The sequence below is a fragment of the Taudactylus pleione genome, unplaced genomic scaffold (genome assembly GCF_031769625.1).
Source record: "Taudactylus pleione unplaced genomic scaffold, aTauple2 ptg000405l, whole genome shotgun sequence".
Classification (NCBI taxonomy): Eukaryota; Metazoa; Chordata; class Amphibia; order Anura; family Myobatrachidae; genus Taudactylus; species Taudactylus pleione.
The window spans coordinates 1,193,138-1,217,252 of NW_028284807.1; the positions used below are offsets into that span (position 1 = coordinate 1,193,138).

At 46.3% G+C, this 24,115-nt stretch overlaps 1 protein-coding gene and 1 pseudogene across 1 annotated transcript in view; one reads left to right on the top strand and one right to left on the bottom strand.

Moving 5' to 3' along the window:
• The first annotated feature begins 14,867 nt into the window (after positions 1-14,867).
• On the top strand, positions 14,868-14,986 carry LOC148506420 (5S ribosomal RNA; annotated as a pseudogene).
• A 7,316-nt stretch (positions 14,987-22,302) lies between these two features.
• The window catches only part of LOC148506421 (uncharacterized), a 200,766-nt gene continuing 198,953 nt past the window's right edge, over positions 22,303-24,115 (bottom strand). The window contains exon 8 of the mRNA XM_088446795.1: positions 22,303-24,017. Coding sequence (XP_088302921.1) covers positions 24,010-24,017 — 8 coding nt within the window. The 3' untranslated portion in view covers positions 22,303-24,009. The remainder of the gene's footprint in view (positions 24,018-24,115) is intronic.

Below are 24,115 nucleotides of genomic sequence, written 5' to 3' on the forward strand. Positions count from 1 at the left end.
TAACAGGGGAAGGTGCTTGAAAACGGGGGTGTGGAGATCCGAACGCAGACGTGCCTCATTATGCGAACGGCGTTTTATGGGAGTGCATACGGATTATGGGAGTGCATAATTAACAAAGTAGCGTCATGGCACATGTGACATGGGAGGTTTTTACACTGACATGATCGTAGAGCTTAAGAGAGGGTATGGTCAACCTTAAGCTCTACGACCAGTTCCCGATGGTCTCGATTAATCCTTATATGCCCGGAGATGACGTGCAATGTGTACGAGAAGGGGGCGTATTTTTTTGTCTTCCGACCGCTTCCTCCCCTTGGTCGGCCAACTACCGATCCGAACTTAGGGACGCAACTTGCGAGGAAATCATTTGAATATCCGGCCCCTTTTCCCGTACGGCCGACCGACTCTGAATGAGGTCCTAGGTGTGGCCAAATCAACTGTTTGGAACATTCTTAAAAAGAAAAAACACACCGGAGAGCTCAGCAACACAAAAAGACCCGGAAGACCACGGAAAACAACTGTGGTGGATTCAAAATAATTATTTCCCTGGTGAAGAAAAACCCCTTCACAACAGTTGGCCAAATCTAGAACACTCTCCAGGAGGTAGAAGTATATGTGTCAAAGTCAACAATCAAGAGAAGACTTCACAAGAGTGAATATAGAGGGTTCACCACAAGATGTAAACCATTGGTGAGCCACAAAAGCAGGAAGACCAGATTAGAGTTTGCCAAACAACATCTAAAAAAGCCATTACAGTTCGGGAACAACATCCTATGGACAGATGAGACAAAGATCAACTTGTACCTGAGTGATGGGAAGAGAAGAGAAGGAAAGGAACTGCTCATGATCCAAAACATACCACCTCATCAGTGAAGCATGGCGGTGGTAGTGTCATGGAGTGGGCATGTATGGCTGCCAATGGAACTGGTTCCCTTGTATTTATTGATGATGTGACTGCTGACAAAAGCAGCAGAATGAATTCTGAAGTGTTTCGGGCAATATTATATGCTCATATTCAGTCAAATGCTTCAGAACTCATTGGACGACGCTTCACAGTGCAGATGGACAATGACCCGAAGCATACTGCAAAAGCAACCAAAGAGTTTTTTAAGGCTATAAAGTGGAATGTTATGCAATGGCCAAGTCAATCCCCTGACCTGAATCCGATTGAGCATGCATTTCACTTGATGAAGACAAAACTGAAGGGAAAATGCCCCAAGAACAAGCAGGAACTGAAGACATTTGCAGTAGAGGCCTGGCAGAGCATCACCAGGGATGAAAGCCAGCGTCTGGTGATGTCTATGCGTTCCAGACTTCAGGCTGTAATTGCCTGCAAAGGATTTGCAACAAAGTATTAAAAAGTGAAAGTTAGATTTAGGATTGTTTAGTTTGTCCCATTACTTTTGGCCCCTTAAAAAGTGGGAGGCATATATAGAAACCGTTGTAATTCCTACACCGTTCACCTGATTTGGATGTAATTACCCTCAAATTAAATCTGAAAGTCTGCAGGTAAATCACATCTTGTTTGTTTCATTTCAAAGCCATTGTGGTGGTGAATAGAGGCCAAAATATGAAAATTCTGTCAATGTCCCAATATTTATGGACCTGACTGTAGATCTGCAGATCTCTCTCCTGGGACTCTCACCCTAGTAATAATCTTCATGAGGGCGAGAAATCAGGGTCTAACACGTACAGAAATCTCCTCACTATAAAAGCTGTATGTGCTTTACTCTCCAAGAAGAACAGATATATACAGTATACACTTGTACACGATATGTTGTATCTAGTTATCTACAAGCTCTAGAAAAACTTGTAGTCAAAAAGAGACCCCGTATATTGTGTCCTGTACACCGTAAATCTCTATCGGGGGTGCGGGATACGTTTAGGAAGCCGGCGGCCGCAATCCTGACCACCGGCTTCCCGAATCCTCTATCCCGCTTAGGGTTAAATGACAGGCGTCTAAAATCTAGACGCTTGTCATTTTCCCGACGCCGGGAGACATGCGCCCGGCATCCCGATCAAAGGTAAGCCGGGCGCCGCGAGCGGACAGCCGCAGGGGGGGAGGGTTAGGTTTAGGGCACCCGGGGGGGAATTAGGGTTAGGCACTCCCCTGGGAGGGTTAGGCTAGGGGGAGGGAGGGTTATGGTTAGGCACCCCCGGGGGGACAGGGTAAGGCAGCGGGGAAGGGGGGGTTAGGGTTAGGCACTTGGGGGGGAGGTTAGGGTTAGGCACCCCTAAGGAGGGTTAGGGGTGTTGGTTAGTTTAGTTTATACTTACCTTAGGAACGATCAGGATTTCCAGCGCTGTCGGGCTTCCGCTGTTTTGTCTGGCTGCTGCAGCCGGGAGTCGAGCTGCCGGTCATGCCGGTCGTGCTATCAATTTACAACAAAAGATAATTACATGTAAGGGAAGAGGGAAAGTGTTGTCTAGCAGATGGCGCACTCACTTATATTTCAGAAATCAAGGACACTAAGGGCCTGATTCAGACCCACTCGCGAGCGGTTGTCCGCTCGCAAGTGGGTCGATGTTATGGACTGAGCATGCGCACGACGGAGGGAGCTCCGTCGTGCGCATGCGCCAGACGCGACGAGCGAAGGAAAGTCCTTCGCTCGTTGTGTCCGATCAAAGGGGGCGTGCTGTCAATGTTGATTGACAGCACGCCCCCTTTTGTGGGCGTGCCTCCCTGACGGGGGCGTTCCCACGGGAACGCCTCCCGTCAGAAGCCGGCCCACTGACATCACTAGTGATGTCAGTGGGAGTGATTTTGGCTCTGATAGAGCCAAAATCACTCCGGAGCTTGCGGTTGAAAACCTCAACCGCAGGCTCCGGCTCGCAATTTCGATGGTCGCGATGGTCTCGACCATCGCGGCCATCACAATGCACGCTCGTATAGCCTGTGGGTGGTGACCCACAGCTATACGAGCGTCCAGGAGGACGCTCCATGAAAATGGAGCCCGGCCCTCATTCAGAGCGTGCGCTCTGCTCAGAGCGTACGGCTCTGAATGAGGGCCTAAATCTGTTTTACTACAAAACGTAACTTCTATTACAAATGTCCTATTAAGGACTGAAGGGCCCCATACGCGGTGCAATATGCACCTTGCGATGTGACAGCCGACATATCGGGCGGTCCCCGCACACGGAGTGATCTGGTGGCTGACCACCTGATATGCCAGCACCCCCCTCCCCCACACGTACAGCGCTGCTTGAGATCATTCGTCAATCCCCCAGATCAATTGAACAAGCAACGGATGACCCCACGGGAGCGCGCACTGGCCGATATCATGCCCACACATGGATTGATATAGCTGCGATATCGCTCAAAACCGATTGATCAGCCAATATATTGCTCCGTATGTGGGGGCCTTAAGGCCAGCGAAATAGAGGTTAAAAAATTGTGAATAGTACAGTATGTGATAAATTGTAAAATGTGCAATAAAAATTATTTTATTCCCGTTGTGTCATCTTTATTTATTGATATTATAGAAAATGCGTTTATATCATTTAAATCCAAGATGCGGTGTGTATTAATCTTAATGATATTCTCTTTAAGAGTCCTGACTTACAAACAAAGGGAAGACAGAAATGATACTGTATCCATTGTTATTAGTCTGTATCCGATGCAATTAGTATTTCTCTTCCTTAGCAACAATGTTGCAGATTTCTCTCCACTACTCCACTCCAGCAGTGTGATTTGACCATATAGACCAGGGAACTTTTTTACCTTTTACCCAAAAATATATTTAGATATGCCGACGTTACCCCCTTGATGTGAAAGGAAGGAAATCATATAGTAGTGCCCCCATAGTTATGCCCCTGTAGTAGTGCCCCCATAGTTATACCCCTGTCATAATGCCCCCATATAATGTCCCTGTAGTAGTGCCCCCATAGTCATGCCCCTGTAGTAGTGCCCCCATATAATGCCCCTGTAGTAGTGCCCCCATAATGACCCTGTAGTAGTGACTCCATAGTTATGCCCCTGTAGTAATGCCCCCATATAATGACCCTGTAGTAGTGACCCCATAGTTATGCCCCTGTAGTAATGTTCCCATAGTTATGCCCCTGTAGTAGTGCCCCCATATAATGACCCTGTAGTAGTGCTCCCAAATAATGACCCTGTAGTAGTGCCCCCATATAATGCCCCTGAAGAGAACTCCAGCCTCCGGCTAACGCGGCGCTGCAGGGAAGGAGCCGGGCGCCCGCTGGCAATAACATCTCAGCGGGCGTCCGGCTTAGAGCCTCCCTGCGGCACAGCCGGGCATGCATATGAATGATTCTATATTATAGAATTCATATGCATGCCCAGCTGTCCATCCATTACCCCCAGGAATTTAATTTTTACCTCATGTGGGGTAATTTATCCCTGTTCCCCCGACCACTAATATAGACCAGTGACAGCTTTACTAACTATAGCTACAGTGTAGTGGAGAGAAATCTGCAACATTGTTGCTAAGGAAGAGAAATACTAATTCTATCGGATACAGACTAATAACAATGGAAAATATAAGTGAGTGCGCCATCTATAAAGACACTTTCCCTCTTGCCTTACATGTGCTTTACTCTCCTAAATAAGCATTCTGTCTTTTTCCTATGTTATAGCAGCCCAGGGATGGTGAGAGCAGAAAAGGTTATTATAGAAGCACAGCTACAAATATTGTTATATAGACTTCCCCTTAGGAATCACACTGCTGGCAGTTCCCAAAGGATATCTGGGGCAAAGTATTATCGCTGGTGAGAAAAAAAATATATGTTTATTTTTTCACCTTAATTAATATTCTTCCCAATCATACGGCAGATAAAGGTGGGAGGATTGTTGTACTGGATAAAGTAAGAGACCTTCTGGGTCTGAATCAGAGATGTATGTTTATCCGAAGATGAGAGTAGCCATCACATAAAGGAGAAGTTGCTCCCGCCATCACATGAAGGAGAAGTTGCTCCCGCCATCACATGAAGGAGAAGTTGCTCCCGCCATCACATGAAGGAGAAGTTGCTCCCGCCATCACATGAAGGAGAAGTTGCTCCCGCCATCACATGAAGGAGAAGTTGCTCCCGCCATCACATGAAGAAGTTGCTCCCGCCATCACATGAAGGTGAAGCAGCTCCCACCATCACATGAAATGGAACCAGCTCCCGCCATCACATGAAGAAGTTGCTCCCGCCATCACATGAAGTAGAAGTTGCTCCCGCCATCACATAAAGGAGAACCAGCTCACACCATCGCATGAAGGAGAACCAGGTCACACCATCGCATGTAGAAGCGGCTCCCGCCATCACATGAAGAAGCTGCTCCTGCCATCATATAAAGGAGAAGCTGCTCCCGCCATCACATGAAGGTGAAGCAGCTCCCGCCATCACATGAAGAAGCTGCTCCCGCCATCACATGAAGAAGCTGCTCCTGCCATCACATGAAGGAGAAGCTGCTCTGCCAACACATGAAGAAACTGCTCCCGCCATCACATGAAGTAGAAGCTGCTCCCGCCATCACATGAAGTAGAAGCTGCTCCCACCATCACATGAAGGAGAAGCTGCTCCCACCATCACATGAAGGAGAAGCTGCTCCCGCCATCACATGAAGAAGCTGTGACCGCCAACACATTAAGGAGAAGCTGCTCCCGACATCACATGAAGGTGTCGAAGCTGGATAATTGGCTGAGACAAGATCAGTTTAAAATTAGATCAAAACGACGCCATCTTGCGAATGGCCGCAAGACACCATCTTGAAAATGAGATCTGCGAGACGCCATTTTGCGAATGGCCGCCCAGCACCATTTTAGCTAAACTCACACTTAAATACATATGGCGATGCTATTATTAGCATCATGCGATCGCATGTTTTACCATCCCCCACACACACATTAATACACAGTTGCGCTGTTAACATAACGCACATTAGAGAGTGCATAATGTCCTGCATGAGAACGCTGTTTATTAGCTTCATGTGCATGCATCTGCCCCAAGTTAACTAGCGTCTTTTCCCAAACCCCTAATACTTACACACTGCATATTCACGTAAAAGGTTCCATAGCTTCAAAGTGTAATATTCAAAGTTTATTAATCTATTACTATTGCTGTGATATAGAGACCATTTGGTATCTAAGGTTTAATACATGATAAGTAAATCGTGTTTAGTGTTGTGCTGATCTACACTTTCTCAGCAGCTTTCCGGTATCATCGGTGTGAAGATCACAACATGCATTCTCAACTTATGGACCGTAGAGAGTTAAAACACCAAAATGTACTATGTAAAAATAACAGCTTAGATTTGCATGAGGTGGGAAAACGGAGACAAAAGGCTGTAGGAGGCTGGTCTGTGTCCATTTGAATCGACCTGTTAAATGTCCTGTAACAGAAGCACCATGATGGAGAACCAATGGGATCGCAACAAACCTCTCTATTGTATTGCCTATTTCTGTAAGGGTATATATATGTGTGTTCTGACCCCAATCTGGAGTCTTCTTGCTGATTGCTGATTGACGGAGGTTTCTTGTTGATGCCGGTAACTGGTCCCAGAGCGCGTGCGTCTGTATAACTATCTTGGGTCTGTATAATTTCTTGGCGCTAAATTGTATTTAGATCATAGCGTGTAACTATCTGTACTTTGCTTGAATAATAACCTTTGTGCGTTGAAAACACATTTTCTCAAAGTCTGAATGCATTTATTTACTGTATGACTGCGTACGCAAGTAGCGTCAAATCCTAGAAGGTATAAGCAGGATTTAGAAGGTATAGGCAGGTTTTAGAAGGTATAGGCAGGAGCGTATATAGGTTTCAATTCAGTATCCTTAGTTGGGGCTCGTCAAGTGAGGTCACTTACCAATTCACACGATAAACATACGGTTATCGATCTCTCACCAAAGGGTGGATAGTGGCCACACGCAGGCTTCATCTGCAACCACTTGATGCTGAGAAATCGCTCTCCGTTATCGTGTGAGTCAAGGTACGCTGACTAGAATCCAGGGACAAGAAAGGAAAAAGTTTGTTTTTCTTTGTTGATAGAATTACACGCTAAAAAGGGTGCCGCAGTATTGCGCACACGGCTGAGTCGCATTTCTGCGCACACAGCAGAGACGCATATTTGCGTATGCAGCTAAAGGGTAAGAGTCATACGGTTGTGTAGTAGTCGCATTATTGTGTATGCGACTAGTCGCACAATAGCGTATACGTATTTCCGGTTGTGCTGCCACGTGTTTAAACAAAACCGTTGAGTTTACATTATCAACTGTTGCCAATAACTGGGTTAACGTGTATTCTTCTGTGCAGGAAAAAAGTGTGTAACTGTGAGTATTTGTTTAGGGTGTAACACGGGACCTAAATGTTAAGGGTATCATAGGACCCTTAAGTGCTAGGCGTAACGAACTGCCTAGTGACTCGGTAGCAGCTTACCGTTTACTTTACACAAGGCATGTGTATGGGTTGTTATTTTTGTTAGGGTTCGGCTCCTAGTGTGATTATAGTATTCAGTAATCAATGTGTGTGATCTGTTTATTTGAGCACTATAATTGAACCCCATAGTTTTGGGATAAACTGTGATTGTGAACTGGTGAGAGAGTGGATGAAATCAACTGGAAAACAAAGGGTATATATTGCCCCCTAGCAGTTGGAAAGAAATCAAAAAAGGGATTTCTGCGTGGGAGCAGCTTTTCTTCCATAGGTGAGTGGAGGCGTCTAGAGGTCCTCCATAGGGTTTGTGGATACACCCTTTTTCAGAGGTGTCCACAGGTAAGTGAAAGTATCTTGACCGTCTTTCACCAGTTTAAATCTTTATTGAAAACGTTGATGATGTGCTGCTAATGGAAGCGCCGCTTGGATCGGCCTGCTATATTATGCATACTAAGTACGGTACTTATGCAATAAGGTATTGTGACATATGGTTTAAGATAACGATGAAGAGTGTTAGACCGTTTCCCAGAATTGGTAGTTTTGATAAGGATGTATTGAACAATGTTCGAGATCACATCAGTCTGGTGCGTTCTCGACGGAAAAAGGTAAAATATTACGAATGTTTAAAATTGTGGCAGCATGAAGGGGATGCGTGGCTTAAAAATGTGCAAGCAACGCAAACTAGCGTTGCGAATGCATTGCCAGAAAATACACCCGCGGCGCTATATTGCAATGCGTGCGAGCCACAAAACAGCGCGCACGTACAGCAAGGTAGCGTTGCGGGAGGTATTGCCTGTAGTTCACGCGCACCACCGCCACCTTATGTGGATGGGGGTGCAGGTAGTTATTGAAAAAACCCATAAAAATGTAACAAGTAATTTGTACCCTCTCTTAAGTAACCATAAGGAAAATGTTTATGATGTGGATGATGAGCCTATTGTAATGTCTGCCATTTCCCATGCTGTACACATGTTAGATGCTGCACCACGACAATCACAAGTGGTGCCACCATCTCCATCAGTAACAGCACAGGAAGTGTTAACATCCTCTGCACCCGTAGAGGAAGTTGTTTACCCTATACGTAGCAGCAACAGATTAAACCCCCAGCCAGGTAATAAGGTCAAAGGTAGCAGTGCGGCCGGTCTGCATCCCATATGGACAATAACTGTTCCGAATGGGAATGCAGATGCGAATGGAGTAGTGCCCACAAGGGAAGTAGTAATGCATTGTCCTTGGACAAGAGTGGAGCTAAATTCCATCATGAATGATTTCCCCGATCCCAAAAAAGATTTTTGAGAAATTTGGGTAGTTCTCATGAGCCAACCAATAAAGATTGGCGAGTAGTGTTAAGGGCCTGTCTACCACGCAATATCGACATGACAAAATTTATCACGGATTGTGTTTTGGATGGTGACGTTCCCTTTACAGACGAAGTAAATCAAGGTAACATTTCCTGTATTATAACTCAATTGGGTGTATATTTTCCAGTAGTAGTTAACTGGAACAAAATCTTCACCATAAAACAAAAAGAGAGTGAATCTGCAGAAGCTTATTGCGACCGGGCTCTGCAGGCTATCACCCAGTACACTTGGTTAGAAGATATTAAAGATAGCACTCACCACAGGGGAATGATTGTCATTATACTCATGGATGGTCTTAAAGAGAACCTAAAAATCCGGGTTCAGACCTCACAGCCTGGCTGGAGGGGAGTCACAATAGATACCCTCATAGAATCCGCCATAGAACATGACAAAAACATCTCTAAAAAGAGAGAGGCCCAGAGCGAGAAACTAATGGCTGTCAGTATTAAAGCTCTAGAAGGAATGACGGTAACATCACAGCCAACCGACACACCTGCACCCACATCCACACCTGCACCTGAACAGTTACACGTCCTCACTAATCCCACACCACCGCAAACACAGCCCTACCCCACGTAACACACACAGCCACAATTCCCATACTATCCACAAACCTCATATCTCCCACAATATTCTTACCCATACCCACCACTTTTCTCTCCTGCTCAACCTACACAACAATCCTTTTCCTCATCCAATCCACGAAAGTGTTATAACTGCAACCAGCTAGGACATATAAGTAAAAACTGTACGGCAAAAAGGGTAGGACCCCCAAACCAAGGAGTACCTGGATATCCCCATAAAGGATATATACAGAGACCAGCAAATGTCCAACAGGCACCACCTGTAGTCTACAGATAGTCAGGTTAACGGGAAGTACTAGGGAAGAACCGGTCATGATGGTTGATGTAGCTGGTACTAAATATCCTTTTCTTGTAGACACAGGAGCGACCAGGTCAGTGATAAAATCTCCCGTTAATTTACAGGTAACCAACGAGACAGTACCAACAATGGGTGTAACGGGTAAAGTGCAAAATTATCCTTTAACAAAATCCACAGAAATTACTATTGGGCCATTGCATACTAGGCATTCTTTCCTCCAGGCAGCAGCAGCTCCTACTAACCTACTGGGAACGGATTTGTTATGTAAAATGGGATGTGTCATATACTGTACCCATGATGGTGTATTTTTAGATATCCCAGAGAGAGTTGTGCACGAGGTGAGGGATATGTTGGACACTCCCCAAAGGATAATGTATCACTCTACCAGTTTAAGTGAAAATCCATCTCAGGTAGATCAAATGTTATCCCAAATTCAAGATTCACTTTGGACCAAGGATGGACAGGACACTGGATTAATGGCAAACATAAGCCCCGTAATGGTAAATTTAAAAGGCGGTAGGCAAGCTCCAAAAATTCCCCAGTACCCACTAAAACAGGAGGTAGAATTAGGGGTTTACCCAAAAATTGAGTGATTATTACAACAGGGAATATTAGTTCGTACAGCTAGTGTAGCCAACAGTCCCATCTTTCCAGTAAAGAAGAGTGGTGGGAGGGGTTATAGGCTGTACAAGACCTTAGAGGTATTAATAAGGTAGTAGATAGCCAATTTCCCATAGTGCCAAATCCAGCTGTCATTCTCATGCAGATCCCACCAAATGCAACCCATTTCACTGTCATTGACCTCTGTTCTGCTTTCTTCTCTGTGCCTCTTCATCCTGCCAGTACCTATTCGCTTTCACATACAGGGGTGTACAATACACATGGACACAATTGCCCCAAGGTTTCATAGACAGCCCCAGTATCTTCTCCCAGGCCTTGCACGACTGTTTACAATCTTTTCAACCTGCCAATGGGTCTGTTCTAATTCACTATGTAGACAATTTATTGCTATGTTCTGATTCATTTATGTCATGTTTAAATGATACTAAACTTTAGTTGCTTCACCTCTCGCACACAGGACACAAGGTTGCTAAGGACAAACTACAGCCGTGCCAATCCAGAGTTAAATATTTGGGACACTGCCAAACTCAGGGGTTACAACATCTCACAAATGACAGAATCCAGGCCATACAGAACATGACACTGCCGCAGAACCAACAGCAAATTCGTACCTTCTTGGGAACGTGTGGATACTGTAGAATGTGGATCCCAGGTTTTTCTATTTTGGCCTTGCCATTACAGGACTTAGGGCCTCATTCAGACCCACTCGCAAGCGGCTGTCCACTCACAAGTGGGTCGATGGTGTGCACTGCGCATGCGCATGACGGAGGGAGCTCCGTCGTGCGCATGCGCCAGACGCAAAGAGCGAAGGACTTTCCTTCGCTCGTTGTGTCTGATCAAAGGGGGCGTGCTGTCGATGTTGATTGACAGCACGCCCCCTTTGGTGGGGTGCCTCCTAGACGGAGGCGTTCCCAAGGGAACGCCTACCGTCAGAAGCCGGCCCCACTGACATCACTAGTGATGTCAGTGGGAGTGATTTTGGCTCTGATAGAGCCAAAATCACTCCAGGGCTTGTGGTCGAAAACCCCGACCACAGGCTTCTGGTCGCACTGGCGATGGTCGCGATGGTCAAGACCATCGCGACCATCATCCTGCACGCTCGTATGAGCTGTGGGTGGTGACCCACAGCTATACGAGCGTCCAGGAGGACGCTCCATTTTTATGGAGGTGGGCCCTCATTCAGAGCGAGCGCTCTGCTCAGAGCGTCCGGCTCTGAATGAGGGCCTTAGTCTCTTCCTCAAAGCCCGATCGTGTCATACACACAGAGGAATCAGAGCAGGCTTTCCTTAATCTTAAAGATAGTCTGATAAAAGCACTTGCATTGGGAATACCTGATTATGAAAAACCTTTTGATTTGTATTGTACGGAAGCCGATGGTTGTGCTGCAGGTATCCTCACACAAAAACATGGTGATGCCAGTAGGCCCGTAGCATACTACAGTGCCCAATTGGACACTGTGGCAAGATCACTCCCAACGTGTTTAAGAAGTGTAGCAGCAATGGCTCTATTGGTGAGTAAAAGTGAGGACGTAGTATTGGGCCATGATATGATTGTCTATACTACCCACGCTGTATCTGCTCTGCTGAACTCTGCCCAAACCAGACACGTTTCTTCAGCTAGGTTTACCAAATGGGAACTAGCTCTAATAGCACCTGCAAACATCACTGTTAAACGATGCAATACGCTGAATCCAGCAACGTATTTACCATATGTACAACATGATGTACAAAGGGTGGAAGGAGATGAGTTGCTGGCGGGAAGGGAGTTCAGCAGACATAATGATGCACACGATTGTATGGAATATCTGAATCAGACCTTTACTGCTAGACCTGAGATACGTGACAGACCTTTAGAGAATGTGGATGTGACATTTTACACGGATGGGAGTTGTCATAGACAAACAGACACAGGTGAATTATGTACAGGTTATGTTGTTGTAAATGACACAGATATCATAGAAGCTGAACCCCTTGGTCCTCCTCACTCAGCCCAGGTGGCAGTTAGTAACACTAAAAAGAGCGTGTGAATTGGCAGCAGGCAAATCTGCTAACATTTACACTGACTCTAGGTATGCGTTCGGAGTGGTACATGATTTCGGAGCTCTATGGCGTCTGAGAAATTTTATGACAGCAGCAGGCACAACAGTTGCACATTCCAGACACATAAAACAATTACTAAAAGCAATTCAACTGCCCAGAAAGGTGGCAGTAATTAAGTGTAAAGCCCATATATGTGAAAATGATCCGGTGTCACTGGGCAACAATAGAGCAGATGAGGCTGCAAAATGGGCAGCAGGGTTAAAAATATTTTTACCAACGGAACAAATTATGTCTTTCCAAACAATTGATATGCTGAAATAATTTGAGATGCAAAATTTGTGTTCAATCCAGGAAAAGTCAGTCTGGAAGTCCAAGGGATGTGGGCAAGAGTCCTCCGGGCTCTGGAGGGACGGACAAGGTAAGCCAGTAGCCCCCAAGGCACATTACCCCAGTCTGGCTGAGGCAGCACACGGTCTGACTCATCTGGGAAAGCAAGGTATGTGCAAATTGGTGAGAGCCTACTGGTGTGCACTGGGTTTCTCTTCACAAGCAGAAAAGAGAGCAATTTCCTGTCTGACCTGCTTGAGGAAGAACATAGGGAAAGCGATCCCTACCGAACCATCCCACATTCCACCGACTGACAGACCTTTCCAGGTAATACAAATTGATTTCATCCAATTACCACCCTGCAGGAATCTCAAGTATGTATTAGTGTGCACCGACATGTTTTCCAATTGGGTTGAGGCCTACCCAGCGGCCACTAATACTGCTGCGTGTACTGCCAAGAAAATTGTACAGGAGTTTGTATGCATATACGGTATCCCTAAAATTATCAAGGGTTACTCATTTCACAGGTGATGTTTTTCAAAATATGTGTAAACTGATGGGTATTTATAGTCGACTTCACACCCCTTACCAACCGCAGGCCAGCGCCAAGGTAGAGAGGATGAACGGGACTATTAAAAATAAGTTAAGAAAAATCATGGCAGAGACTGGACTAGGATGGCCAGAAGCGTTACCTTTGGTCCTACATAGTATAAGGACCACTCCTAAACCCCCTCTAAATCTGTCCCCTTTTGAAACACTGTTTGGAAGACAACCTCATTTGATTATAAGCCCAAAGAAAGACTTGAAGGGTAACAACGAGGTAACTGTAAGGTATCTTATATCAATCAGTAAACAGTTAAAACAACAACAGCAGAAATTTAATTTGTTATCACATGAATTTGCCTGAAGCTAACTGTCATGATGTTGAACCTGGAGAATATGTTATGATCAGAAATTTCTTGCATTCAGATTGTTTGACTGATCGGTGGGAAGGTCTGTACCAGGTGTTGCTGATGAATACCACATCTTTGAAGGTGGCTGAGATACCTGGGTCCATTCCACTCACTGCTAAACGGTCTACCAACCGGTGGAAACAAGTCGGAGACAAGGCTGATAACTTGGACCTGTCGATCGCGAGCTTGTTCCGGGAGGATTAAAAAGTTGTAGTGGGATACCTGAGCTAAAAGAAATTTGCAGATCCTTGTTGTGGCAATGGACTGGCCTGCTGTGTTCATTTTCATATTCTCTTTCAGAGTTTTCACCATTCTGGTTGGTTCGGGAATGTCCGGTTTCTGTGACGGGGGACCGATAGAGGAGATGGGAGCTAATGGCAGTGCTGATGGAGTGGAGTCAAGAGGAGGAGTGCTATGCCAATCAGGGGAGTGTCTGACCAATCTTAGTACTGTAATTGTTAAGAGAGCTGCTATTCCGGATACTCGGGGATGGTGTGGAGGTTTATCGTCTGAAGATTCCTGTATCTGTGAACTTTGTGGGTCCCTAGTTGATGAGAACTGTATCCAACGGTGCCAGCCTAAATAGACCTTGATGTGTTCTAGTAAATGCTGAATACCATATGAACTAACCACTTGGATGATTGCACATATCTGTGCTCATTACTTATTCATAAGAACAGCACACACCTTGTCTATCTATAGTGAGTTAACGGTGTGGGAGGATCAGTATTATACTGGCAGCTTATTTTATTTGTGTACTTTATGAGCCCTGTGGGGTCTGAGACACATTCCGACACACATCACTTTATGCTGGCTGATACGCTAACTATTTACGACTAAGTCGTTGGAACGTGTTATCAGTAATTGCCTACCGACAGGATTGAATCGAATCACCTGCTATGTTACCTATTGAACGATTAAGTTGCTAGAATGTATTATTTGTAAATTGCCTATTAATAGGATTGAATTTAATCACACATCATACAGACCGTTATAAGTGTATCAATGTTATTTTAGATCAGTATATGAGCATCATTGTCATATGAACAGCATGATTTATAATAGCTTATTTGGACATCTTATTTGACTGTTCCAGGACAATAGTAATCAGTCAGACAATTACACTTGACTGTTTTACGTCATATGTTTAACCATGTGATTAACTGTATAATACAATTAAAGTACGCTCATGCAATACTATTATTGATACTGTGTATTATTTAATAAAGTGGACTTCTCTGGTGAGTTAGTCCTACATACACTCTTACGCTGTGTGTACCTGGGCATTCACACTCCCCAGTTGGGAAATCATCTACAATCATACCATACTGGATATGCCCAATCTCGTCTGATCTTGGAAGCTATACAGTTATGGGCCTGGTTAGTACCTGGATGGGAGACCACTTGGGAATACCAGGTGCTGTAGGTCATTAATACTGGAGGTGGATTGGGACGATTGGTAACTCAGCAGAGTGGCAACTCAGTACCATTATAACAACCCACATATATCCATAGGATAAGATACTTTTATCGCAATGGTTACTTATTTACTACCAGGGTATTTACCTATCCACATGTATATGTGAATGCATGTGGAGATTTTATTATTTTTAATTTTTCAATACATTATATTTTCTCCCTTTTCTAATAACTTTAAAATTTGTTTGAAGGGATACTCATCTACAATTTTTTAATATAACTCTGATTAAAAGTTAATTTTTAACATTAGGAAATAGGTTGGATTATTCATTGTCAATGTGTTCCAACACCAACCCTTTTTCAAACTGGCAGTTTATATAAGGTGGTGTAATATTTGGCCATGTAGGGTGTATTTGATATCATTTTCAGTTATCAATTAATTTATATAATTACAAGTGGACATTAGTCATGAAGAGTGCCCCAGCGAATAGCCCTCTCTTTCTCTCTTTGTCTTCTGTACCTAAGGATTTAGAAGGTATAGGCAGTAGCGTATAGAGGTTTAAATTCAGTATCCTTAAAAGAGAAACTGCTCCCGCCATCACATGAAGGAGAAGCTGCTCCCGCCATCACATGAAGGAGAAGCTGCTCCCGCCATCGCATGAAGGAGAAGCTGCTCCCGCTATCGCATGAAGGAGAAGCTGCTCCCGCCATCGCATGAAGGAGAAGCAGCTCCTGCCATGACATGAAGAAGCTGCTCCTGCCATCACATGAAGTAGAAGCTGCTCCGCCATCACATGAAGGAGAAGCTGCTCCTGCCATCACATGAAGGAGAAGCTGCTCCCGCCATCGCATGAAGGAGAAGCAGCTCCCGCCATCGCATGAAGGAGAAGCAGCTCCCGCCATCGCACGAAGGAGAAGCTGCTCCCACCATCACATGAAGGAGAAGCAGCTCCCGCCATCGCATGAAGGAGAAGCAGCTCCCGCCATCGCATGAAGGAGAAGCTGCTCCGCCATCACATGAAGGAGAAGCAGCTCCCGCCATCGCACGAAGGAGAAGCAGCTCCGGCCATCGCATGAAGGAGAAGCTGCTCCCGCCATCACATGAAGGAGAAGCAGCTCCCGCCATCGCATGAAGGAGAAGCAGCTCCTGCCATGACATGAAGAAGCTGCTCCTGCCATCACATGAAGGAGAAGCTGCTCCGCCATCACATGAAGAAGCTGCTCCCGCCATCACATGAAGGAGAAGCTGCTCCCGCCATCACATGAAGGAGAAGCTGCTCCCGCCATCACATGAAGAAGCTGCTCCCACCATCACATGAAGAAGCAGCTCCCGCCATCGCATGAAGGAGAAGCAGCTCACACCATCGCATGAAGAAGCAGCTCCCGCCATCGCATGAAGGAGAAGCAGCTCTGCCATCGCATGAAGGAGAAGCTGCTCCCGCCATCACATGAAGGAGAAGCAGCTCCCGCCATCGCATGAAGGAGAAGCAGCTCCTGCCATGACATGAAGAAGCTGCTCCTGCCATCACATGAAGGAGAAGCTGCTCCGCCATCACATGAAGGAGAAGCTGCTCCCGCCATCACATGAAGGAGAAGCTGCTCCCGCCATCACATGAAGGAGAAGCTGCTCCCGCCATCACATGAAGAAGCTGCTCCCACCATCACATGAAGAAGCAGCTCCCGCCATCGCATGAAGGAGAAGCAGCTCACACCATCGCATGAAGAAGCAGCTCCCGCCATCGCATGAAGGAGAAGCAGCTCTGCCATCGCATGAAGGAGAAGCAGCTCCCGCCATCGCATGAAGGAGAAGCAGCTCCCGCCATCGCATGAAGGAGAAGCAGCTCCTGCCATGACATGAAGAAGCTGCTCCTGCCATCACATGAAGGAGAAGCTGCTCCGCCATCACATGAAGAAGCTGCTCCCGCCAACGCATGAAGGTGAAGCAGCTCCCGCCATTACACGAAGAAGCTGCTCCTGGCATCACATAAAGGAGAAGCTGCTCTGCCATCACATGAAGGAGAAGCTGCTCCCGCCATCACATGAAGGAGAAGCTGCTCCCGCCATCACATGAAGGAGAAGCTGCTCCCGCCATCACATGAAGAAGCTGTTACCGCCATCACATGAAGGAGAAGCTGCTCCTGCCATCACATGAAAGAGAAGCTGCTCCCGACATCAAGTGAAGGAAAAGCTGCTCCCGTCATCACATGAAGGAAAAGCTGCTCCCACCATCACATGAAGATGCTCCCGCCATCATATGAAGCTGCTCCCGCCATCATATGAAGTAGAAGCTGCTCCCGCCATCATATAAAGTAGAAGCTGCTCCCGCCATCACATGAAGAAGCTGCTCCCGCCATCACATGAAGAAGCTGCTCCCGCCATCACATGAAGAAGCTGCTCCTGCCATTACATGAAGGAGAAGCTGCTCCCGACATCACATGAAAGAGAAGCAGCTCCCGCCATCACATGAAAGAGAAGCTGCTCCCGCCATCACATGAAGGAAAAGCTGCTCCTGTCATCACATGAAGGAAAAGCTGCTCCCGCCATCAAATGAAGAAGCAGCTCCCACCATCACATGAAGGAGAAGCAGCTCCCACCATCACATGAAGGAGAAGCAGCTCCCACCATCACATGAAGGAGAAGCAGCTCCCACCATCACATGAAGGAGAAGCAGTTCCCGCCAGCACATGAAGGAGAAGCAGCTCCCGCCATCACATAAAGGAGAAGCTGCTCCGCCATCACATGAAAAAACTGCTCCCGCCATCACATGATGAAGCTGCTCCCACCATCACATGAAGCAGAAGCTGCTTCACAATTTTAAATTGGCTTGGATGGAGACATTGCTCTGAAAACAGGTCCAAAACCTCTTTGAGATATGGGAGAGCTTCATCCATACCTTCGCTGGCTCCATAAGATCCAAAGGTGCTTCCATGAAAATCAAAAGGTACGAACAGTGCTTACAATCCTAGGATTCCCCCCATGTTACCCCAGTGCTGCCACAAAGTGTAATCACATCCATGGATTCTATCACAATAGCAATGTACTAAGGCTTCAATGCTGCAGAAGGGTCCACTCATGCCCATCTCCCTAACCATGGCCCGGGAGATGATATTACACAACCAATTCTCATACCATTGGCTAACGTGCTATTCCATCACGGCACAACATCGAAGATTTCTGCAGCTGCACCTTTAGACGCAGTCGCTTACTACGACACGCCCATGTCTGAAATCCTGGACTCTTCCATTCAAATTCATTCCATAGGCCGGCTTCAGAGTAGTACATAGAGCGTTAGCAGCTGCGATAACCACTACTACCAAATGATGCTAATGCCGCAGGAGGCGTCCGGTGTAAAAAGACGGTTTCTGTGATCAGGTGCTGTGTCCGAGGGTGCAGCCATTATATCACTGGTGTAAACATCTGTCATCTGGTCAGGTTACTCTGTGATATTAATACAGCCGGGGCCATTAAAGCTGCAAACTGACCTCAGCGCGCTCAGAAAGTAAGGCTGACCCGCCTCCGTATTCTGCGGCAGTGGCCATTGCCGCCCATTCCCCGCCCACAAATGGCCACAGCATGTCAATCATACTGCGGGGTAGAAGACACCACGGCCATCGCTCCAGACATGAATAGGAACATGCACATGATCAGGTTTACATACAAGTCTGAATCAGGCCCTGTGTAACCACCGGGATGTATGCACAGTGCGACTCGGACACACATGCGTAGATTGAAGACATGGCCGTCTGCATATGACATCACCACTGCGTCCAGCACCGATTCAGGCAAATTATGGCTTCCTCACCATTTCTTTCCTGGCCTTGGAGAAGACCAGTGGTGTCAAACTCGGGATCTCCAACTGCTGTGGGACTACATATCCCAGCATGCCCTGCCACAGTTTTAGCATGCCCTAATAGCTAAACTCTGGCAGTGCATGCTGGGATGTGTAGTTCCACTGCAGCTGGAGTAGACATAACCTTGTAATATACACAGGTCACCTGGCTTCTAGGCACAAGTCTGCGGCCAGGGTCTTCTCTCCCCTGTACCGGTTATACGGTGATCATGACATTACCTTATATGTGCATGTAAGAAATTATCACCAGAAATTAGATTTCATGAACTTTGTATGTATAAAGCTGGATTCTATTGACCTGTGATTGTGCAGTGTGTAAAATGTGACCTGTATCAAAATGGATGCTATGCCCTTTAAAGGACCTGGTCCTACTGCAGAGGGGCTGATGGGAAGAATGAGGTTTACAACAGCTGAACCCTTTAAAGCCAGGCCCAGATGAGGGCAGATAACCATCTATGGTTATCTGCCCCCCCCCCCAGATTATAAATGATTTGTGGTATGCTGATACAACAGCATCGTATCTCCTGTGCAGACAGCTATAATACACTTCAAGTAGCTCCTTAGCTATGGGAAAAACCACCCAGTGCCATTCTGACTGAAGAAGTTGTGTGAGTCACAGTATTCATTAACATTTGGCCCTGAGAGAGTTACCCAGGTGGGGGGGCTATGACAATCCCTCCATAGTATAGAGAAGGATCTCAGCCAGCAATGGTTGTTCAGTCGTTTGGAGAAGTCTGTGCTGATTGGTCCATTCCTACTAACGTGATCTCCACACAGCAGTGACTCAGATTAAAACCCTTAATCTTTATCGTATTTTCTGACGTTCTTTCCAGGTACCTATATGCCTGTAGGATTGCCAAAGTTTATGTTACATACCCATGTATGACCTAAGTGGCTGAAAATGAATCATTGTGTGACAGGAGAAAAATAATAAATAAAATAACCAATAAATGATCCAGGTGCTGGCAGGGGTGTATGTACATAGCAATCCTCTGCTGGTAATAACGGCTGCTGATCCACAGAGAGGTTCTGCCAACCCTCTCACAGCAAACTATGGGGCTGATTCAGCAAGGAACGCACAGGAGAGAACGCACGCGGCCGCTGCGGGAATATGCTAATCAGTGTATACGTACGGAGACCGCTGCACAAGATGCAGACGCCCAGCCCCATATTAAGCCGCCCATTTCCCTTTACTCACAGCCTGATCAGCACGCAAGATAGCGTAACCAACGATAACATCGGGAACCATCGGGCTATTAGCATATTAGTGGTTGATCTGACCTGCCGCGGGATTTTGGCCGCTTCCTGTGTTGAGATTATGCTCTGGCTGCGTATGCCGCCGCGCTGCCTTAATTATGCACGCCCCTATAACGGCGTCCCAACGCACTGGCACGCCTGCATTCACCCGACCACCCCCCCGTCACCACCTGTCAATCACTCTGCCTTGGGTCTGCGTAGTCTCTGCTCACGCAGTTCCCATCGCAGTTGGTAGTTCGCGCATGTGCATTGCGGAAACATCGGCCGAGTGCGTGCGTTCTCTCCTTTGCGTTCCTTGCTGAATCAGGTCCTATATGCAAAAAGCAAAATAGCAGGTGGCACTGATTACACACAACAGTAGGGTAATTAATCAGCACTTTATTAGTGCAAATATAAACATCATTAATAAAATATCAGCATTATAAAACTCCTGGGAGTGTGGTCACAATAATATAAATATCACATAGAATAAAAATAAATCCTAAACATGATCACATAAAACACATTAGCGATACACTAAGGATTAGAGTATTCAAGACGACTATTAATACAAGATGTCACGATCCCATAGAGCCTTTCAGCTGTAATACACGGACACACCATTATGTACTGGTAATCGATGTATCCACTCTGGGCCTGATTCAGAGCCACTCGTAAGTGGCCGCTCGTTCACTCCGAGCGATGTTCACATATCCGCGCATGCCTACCACAAGCACTGCGAGCAGTTCATACGCCTTTTGATGTTCCCGATTAATCTAATAAATAGCGGAGATGACGTGTGATGCGAACGGCCAGGGGGCGTCTTTACAAAATAGCGAGCGCATGTTTTGGACACTCGCTCAGACATAGAGGAATCCACAGACCGCAAAGAGCGAGCGCTCAATTTAAATAGCCAGCCCCTTTTTCAGAACGAGCGTCCGCAAATAGCGTCCGGCTCTGAATCAGGCCCTATGTCCAAAGGAGTCACTTAGTATCCAATAAAAAGTCTTAATGGTAAGTGTGTAGCAGTATGTTGTGGCTTCAAACAAGAGCACAGGGAGCCACCAGGAGCACTAGCTCTCTACAGCACTCACCGTGTCCAGGCAATCGGTATAACCAGCGCTCGGCTCACAGAGCAGGTGTACAGCGAGTCATCCAGTCGTTAGGTAACTTAGGGTACAGAGGACACGGGACTAGTGGCAAAGCTGGTTTGTGAAGCTTAAGTTTATTTGACGACATTCCCACGTGGTTCCACTAAAGACTTCTGGAGTTCAAGCTGTAGCGGGGTATCGTGCCGCGCTGCTGCATTTGGAAGAGCTTTTCAGTTACCTGACGGCTGGATGACTCGCCGTACACCTGCTCTGCCAGCCAAGCATTATTTATACCGATTGCTCCCGGCGGCACGCTGTGCTCTGGTTTCAAGCTGCATCATGTACTGCACTTTAATAAAATATAAACCGGCAATAAATACCTTCTTTTAAGCCACTTTGAAGAATTAATAAAAGCCATTAAATCCGAGGTTCCCAAACTATATGGAATGACAGCGCCCTAGAGCCTTAGCATGTCTATTCAGAGCACCCCACCAGCAAAAAATGTCTTGCGACAATCAGCAAAAATGATTAAATCAAGTATATGAATTAAATTGTGCTTCGGTGACGTTATGTGGTGGTGGAAAGGGCGGCACTTCTGTTTGTCCACGTATATTATGTTTGGTAGCCACCAGCCCTATCCCACGGACCATAAACCATTTGATTTGGGACTAACCAACTCGTGGCACCCCTGTAATTGCCCTGCGGCACCCCAGGTTTCCATAGCACACACAGATTGGGAACCACTGAGTTAAACAGTTCTACTCTATAACTGAGGGTTGGCCACTAGACTTAAGAGCTGACACTCTACTTTTTTATTTATGGAGAATGTCTGGGTATGTGGAATTATAGGGCCTGATTCAGAGCCGTTCGCTATTTGTGGTCGTTCGTTTAAAAACAAGGGGTGGCTATTCAAATGATCCGTACGCACATTGCAGTCTGTTCACACCTCTAAGTCTGAACGAGCGTGCAAAACATACGCTCGTTTATTTGTTAAAAACGCCCCCTGGCCGCTCGCACCATACGTCATGTCCGCTATTTATTAGATTAATCGAGTACATCGACCAGCGTATGAACTGCTCGCTATTCTTGTGGTTGGTGTTTGCTACCACAAATTTGCGAGCAGTTCTGGCTATAAAATAACCCAGTGACGTGGTCAATGACGCTGCTGTTTTAAATATACACACCCATAAAACGCCCGTTTTGACCTTTAAGCACGCCTGCGTTCGGATCTCCACTCCCCATTTTCAAGCTCCTTCCCCTGTTACCACCCACATACGCCTCATTCTGTCACTCAAAATAGCAGGCCCTCGCTATATTGCGTACCAACGATTTTCGGCCGCACTGACTGGTTCGCGCATGCGTACTAAAAACCGTACGCATGCGCAGATGTGCAAACATCGCTCGGAACGAGCGTACTGCCGCTAACGAGCGGCTCTGAATGAGGGCCTTAGTCTCTTACCAGTGATTTATTTGCAGCCAGAAACAGTCTCACAATTTTGTTTTTATTTCTAGATAAATATTTGATGGGTTATAATGTAAAAACAGAAAACCACATACAGGAGATGACATCTGTCACGTTCCAATATATATATATATTCGCTTTATTGTAACTCTTGGTTATTGATAAAATCACTTGTACTCTGCACAGGAGCTCTGTAGGTCATGGTCTTGGATGGATTGATGGACTGAACACATTTACATTCATAGTATAATAAAAACGCCAAGATACAAGCATGTATTGCTGATAATAAATAAGTAGAAGACAGGACTGAAATTTGCTTACTGCAAATGGCAACAAAACTATCAGGACAGGCGAGCGTTGCCCCTCGCAGGTAATAACGCATCTCAGAAGATACTTCTTACAACAGAGCCTTAGAATAACACTGATGTCTCCCATGTAGCTACATTACTATGGCCAAAAGCAGGTTCAGGGCTCGCACACGGCTGTCACCCGCCCAGGGGTGACACCAAAGCGCCGACTCCTCCTCAGTGATGGGAGCGGGTGATCCTGGCACAGTGAGGGAGCCGGGACGTCACACAGGCTGGTCCCCGGGGACAGCCAGCATCTCCAGACTCCCGGTGTGATAAAAACGGGGAACCGGAACCCTGGTGTGATAAAAACGGGGAACTGGGGTTCGGGTCGTAAGGCCACGACCCCTACCCATAAGCCACATCTCCTTCCTACCATGCGCAGGAATACTCTCTTCTCATGGGTCTGCACCGGGTGTCACCAGGGTGATTGACGCTACAGGATCAGGGCACTCAGGGAACTGCTCCATCTCCTGAAGCCACAGGACACCGGCTGCATATTCCAGCAGTCACTGTAGTTCTGTGATCCTGTCAGCAGCTCCATCTGCCGGTGGCAGGCTCTGAACTGGGGGCTGCTGGAACTTTCTGGTTTCAAAGTGACAATTCCTCCATAGTCTAGACTACAGAGTCAGCCCGCAGGAGACACTTCTTTGGGGGTCCAAAGGCTCGATGTTTAATCTTCAGTACAAGGATTATTAACACACAACCTATGAATGGTTGTGATAGAGTACAAAATATGAAAATAAAAAAGTTGTGTGATATAAGAAAAGCTTAAAAAAAACCCTAGCAGACAGTTTCACATTTAGGCTTTGGGCGTGCGGCACATGTAAGTGCATGCGTGGTTATGAGGACAATACTGTGCCGCCACAGAGAGGCAGGGTCCATCTGTCTGTACGTGAATAAGGAATCAGCTAAATCTTCATAAAACATCTGAACTCCGCAGCCGGGTGCCAGGAGCTGACTCAGAAATAGATCACCGGACTGCGAACATTGGAGCCAAGAATCCTCCTCCGGTAGATGGACAACCGGAGATACTGTAGTCTGAGATCATAGATCTAAGAAGGAAACATAAAATAATATTCCACCAAACACAGTAAGGTAACAGTTATCAGATGGTGCTAATAAACTAATGTTAACGTTTTCCTCGGAGCAA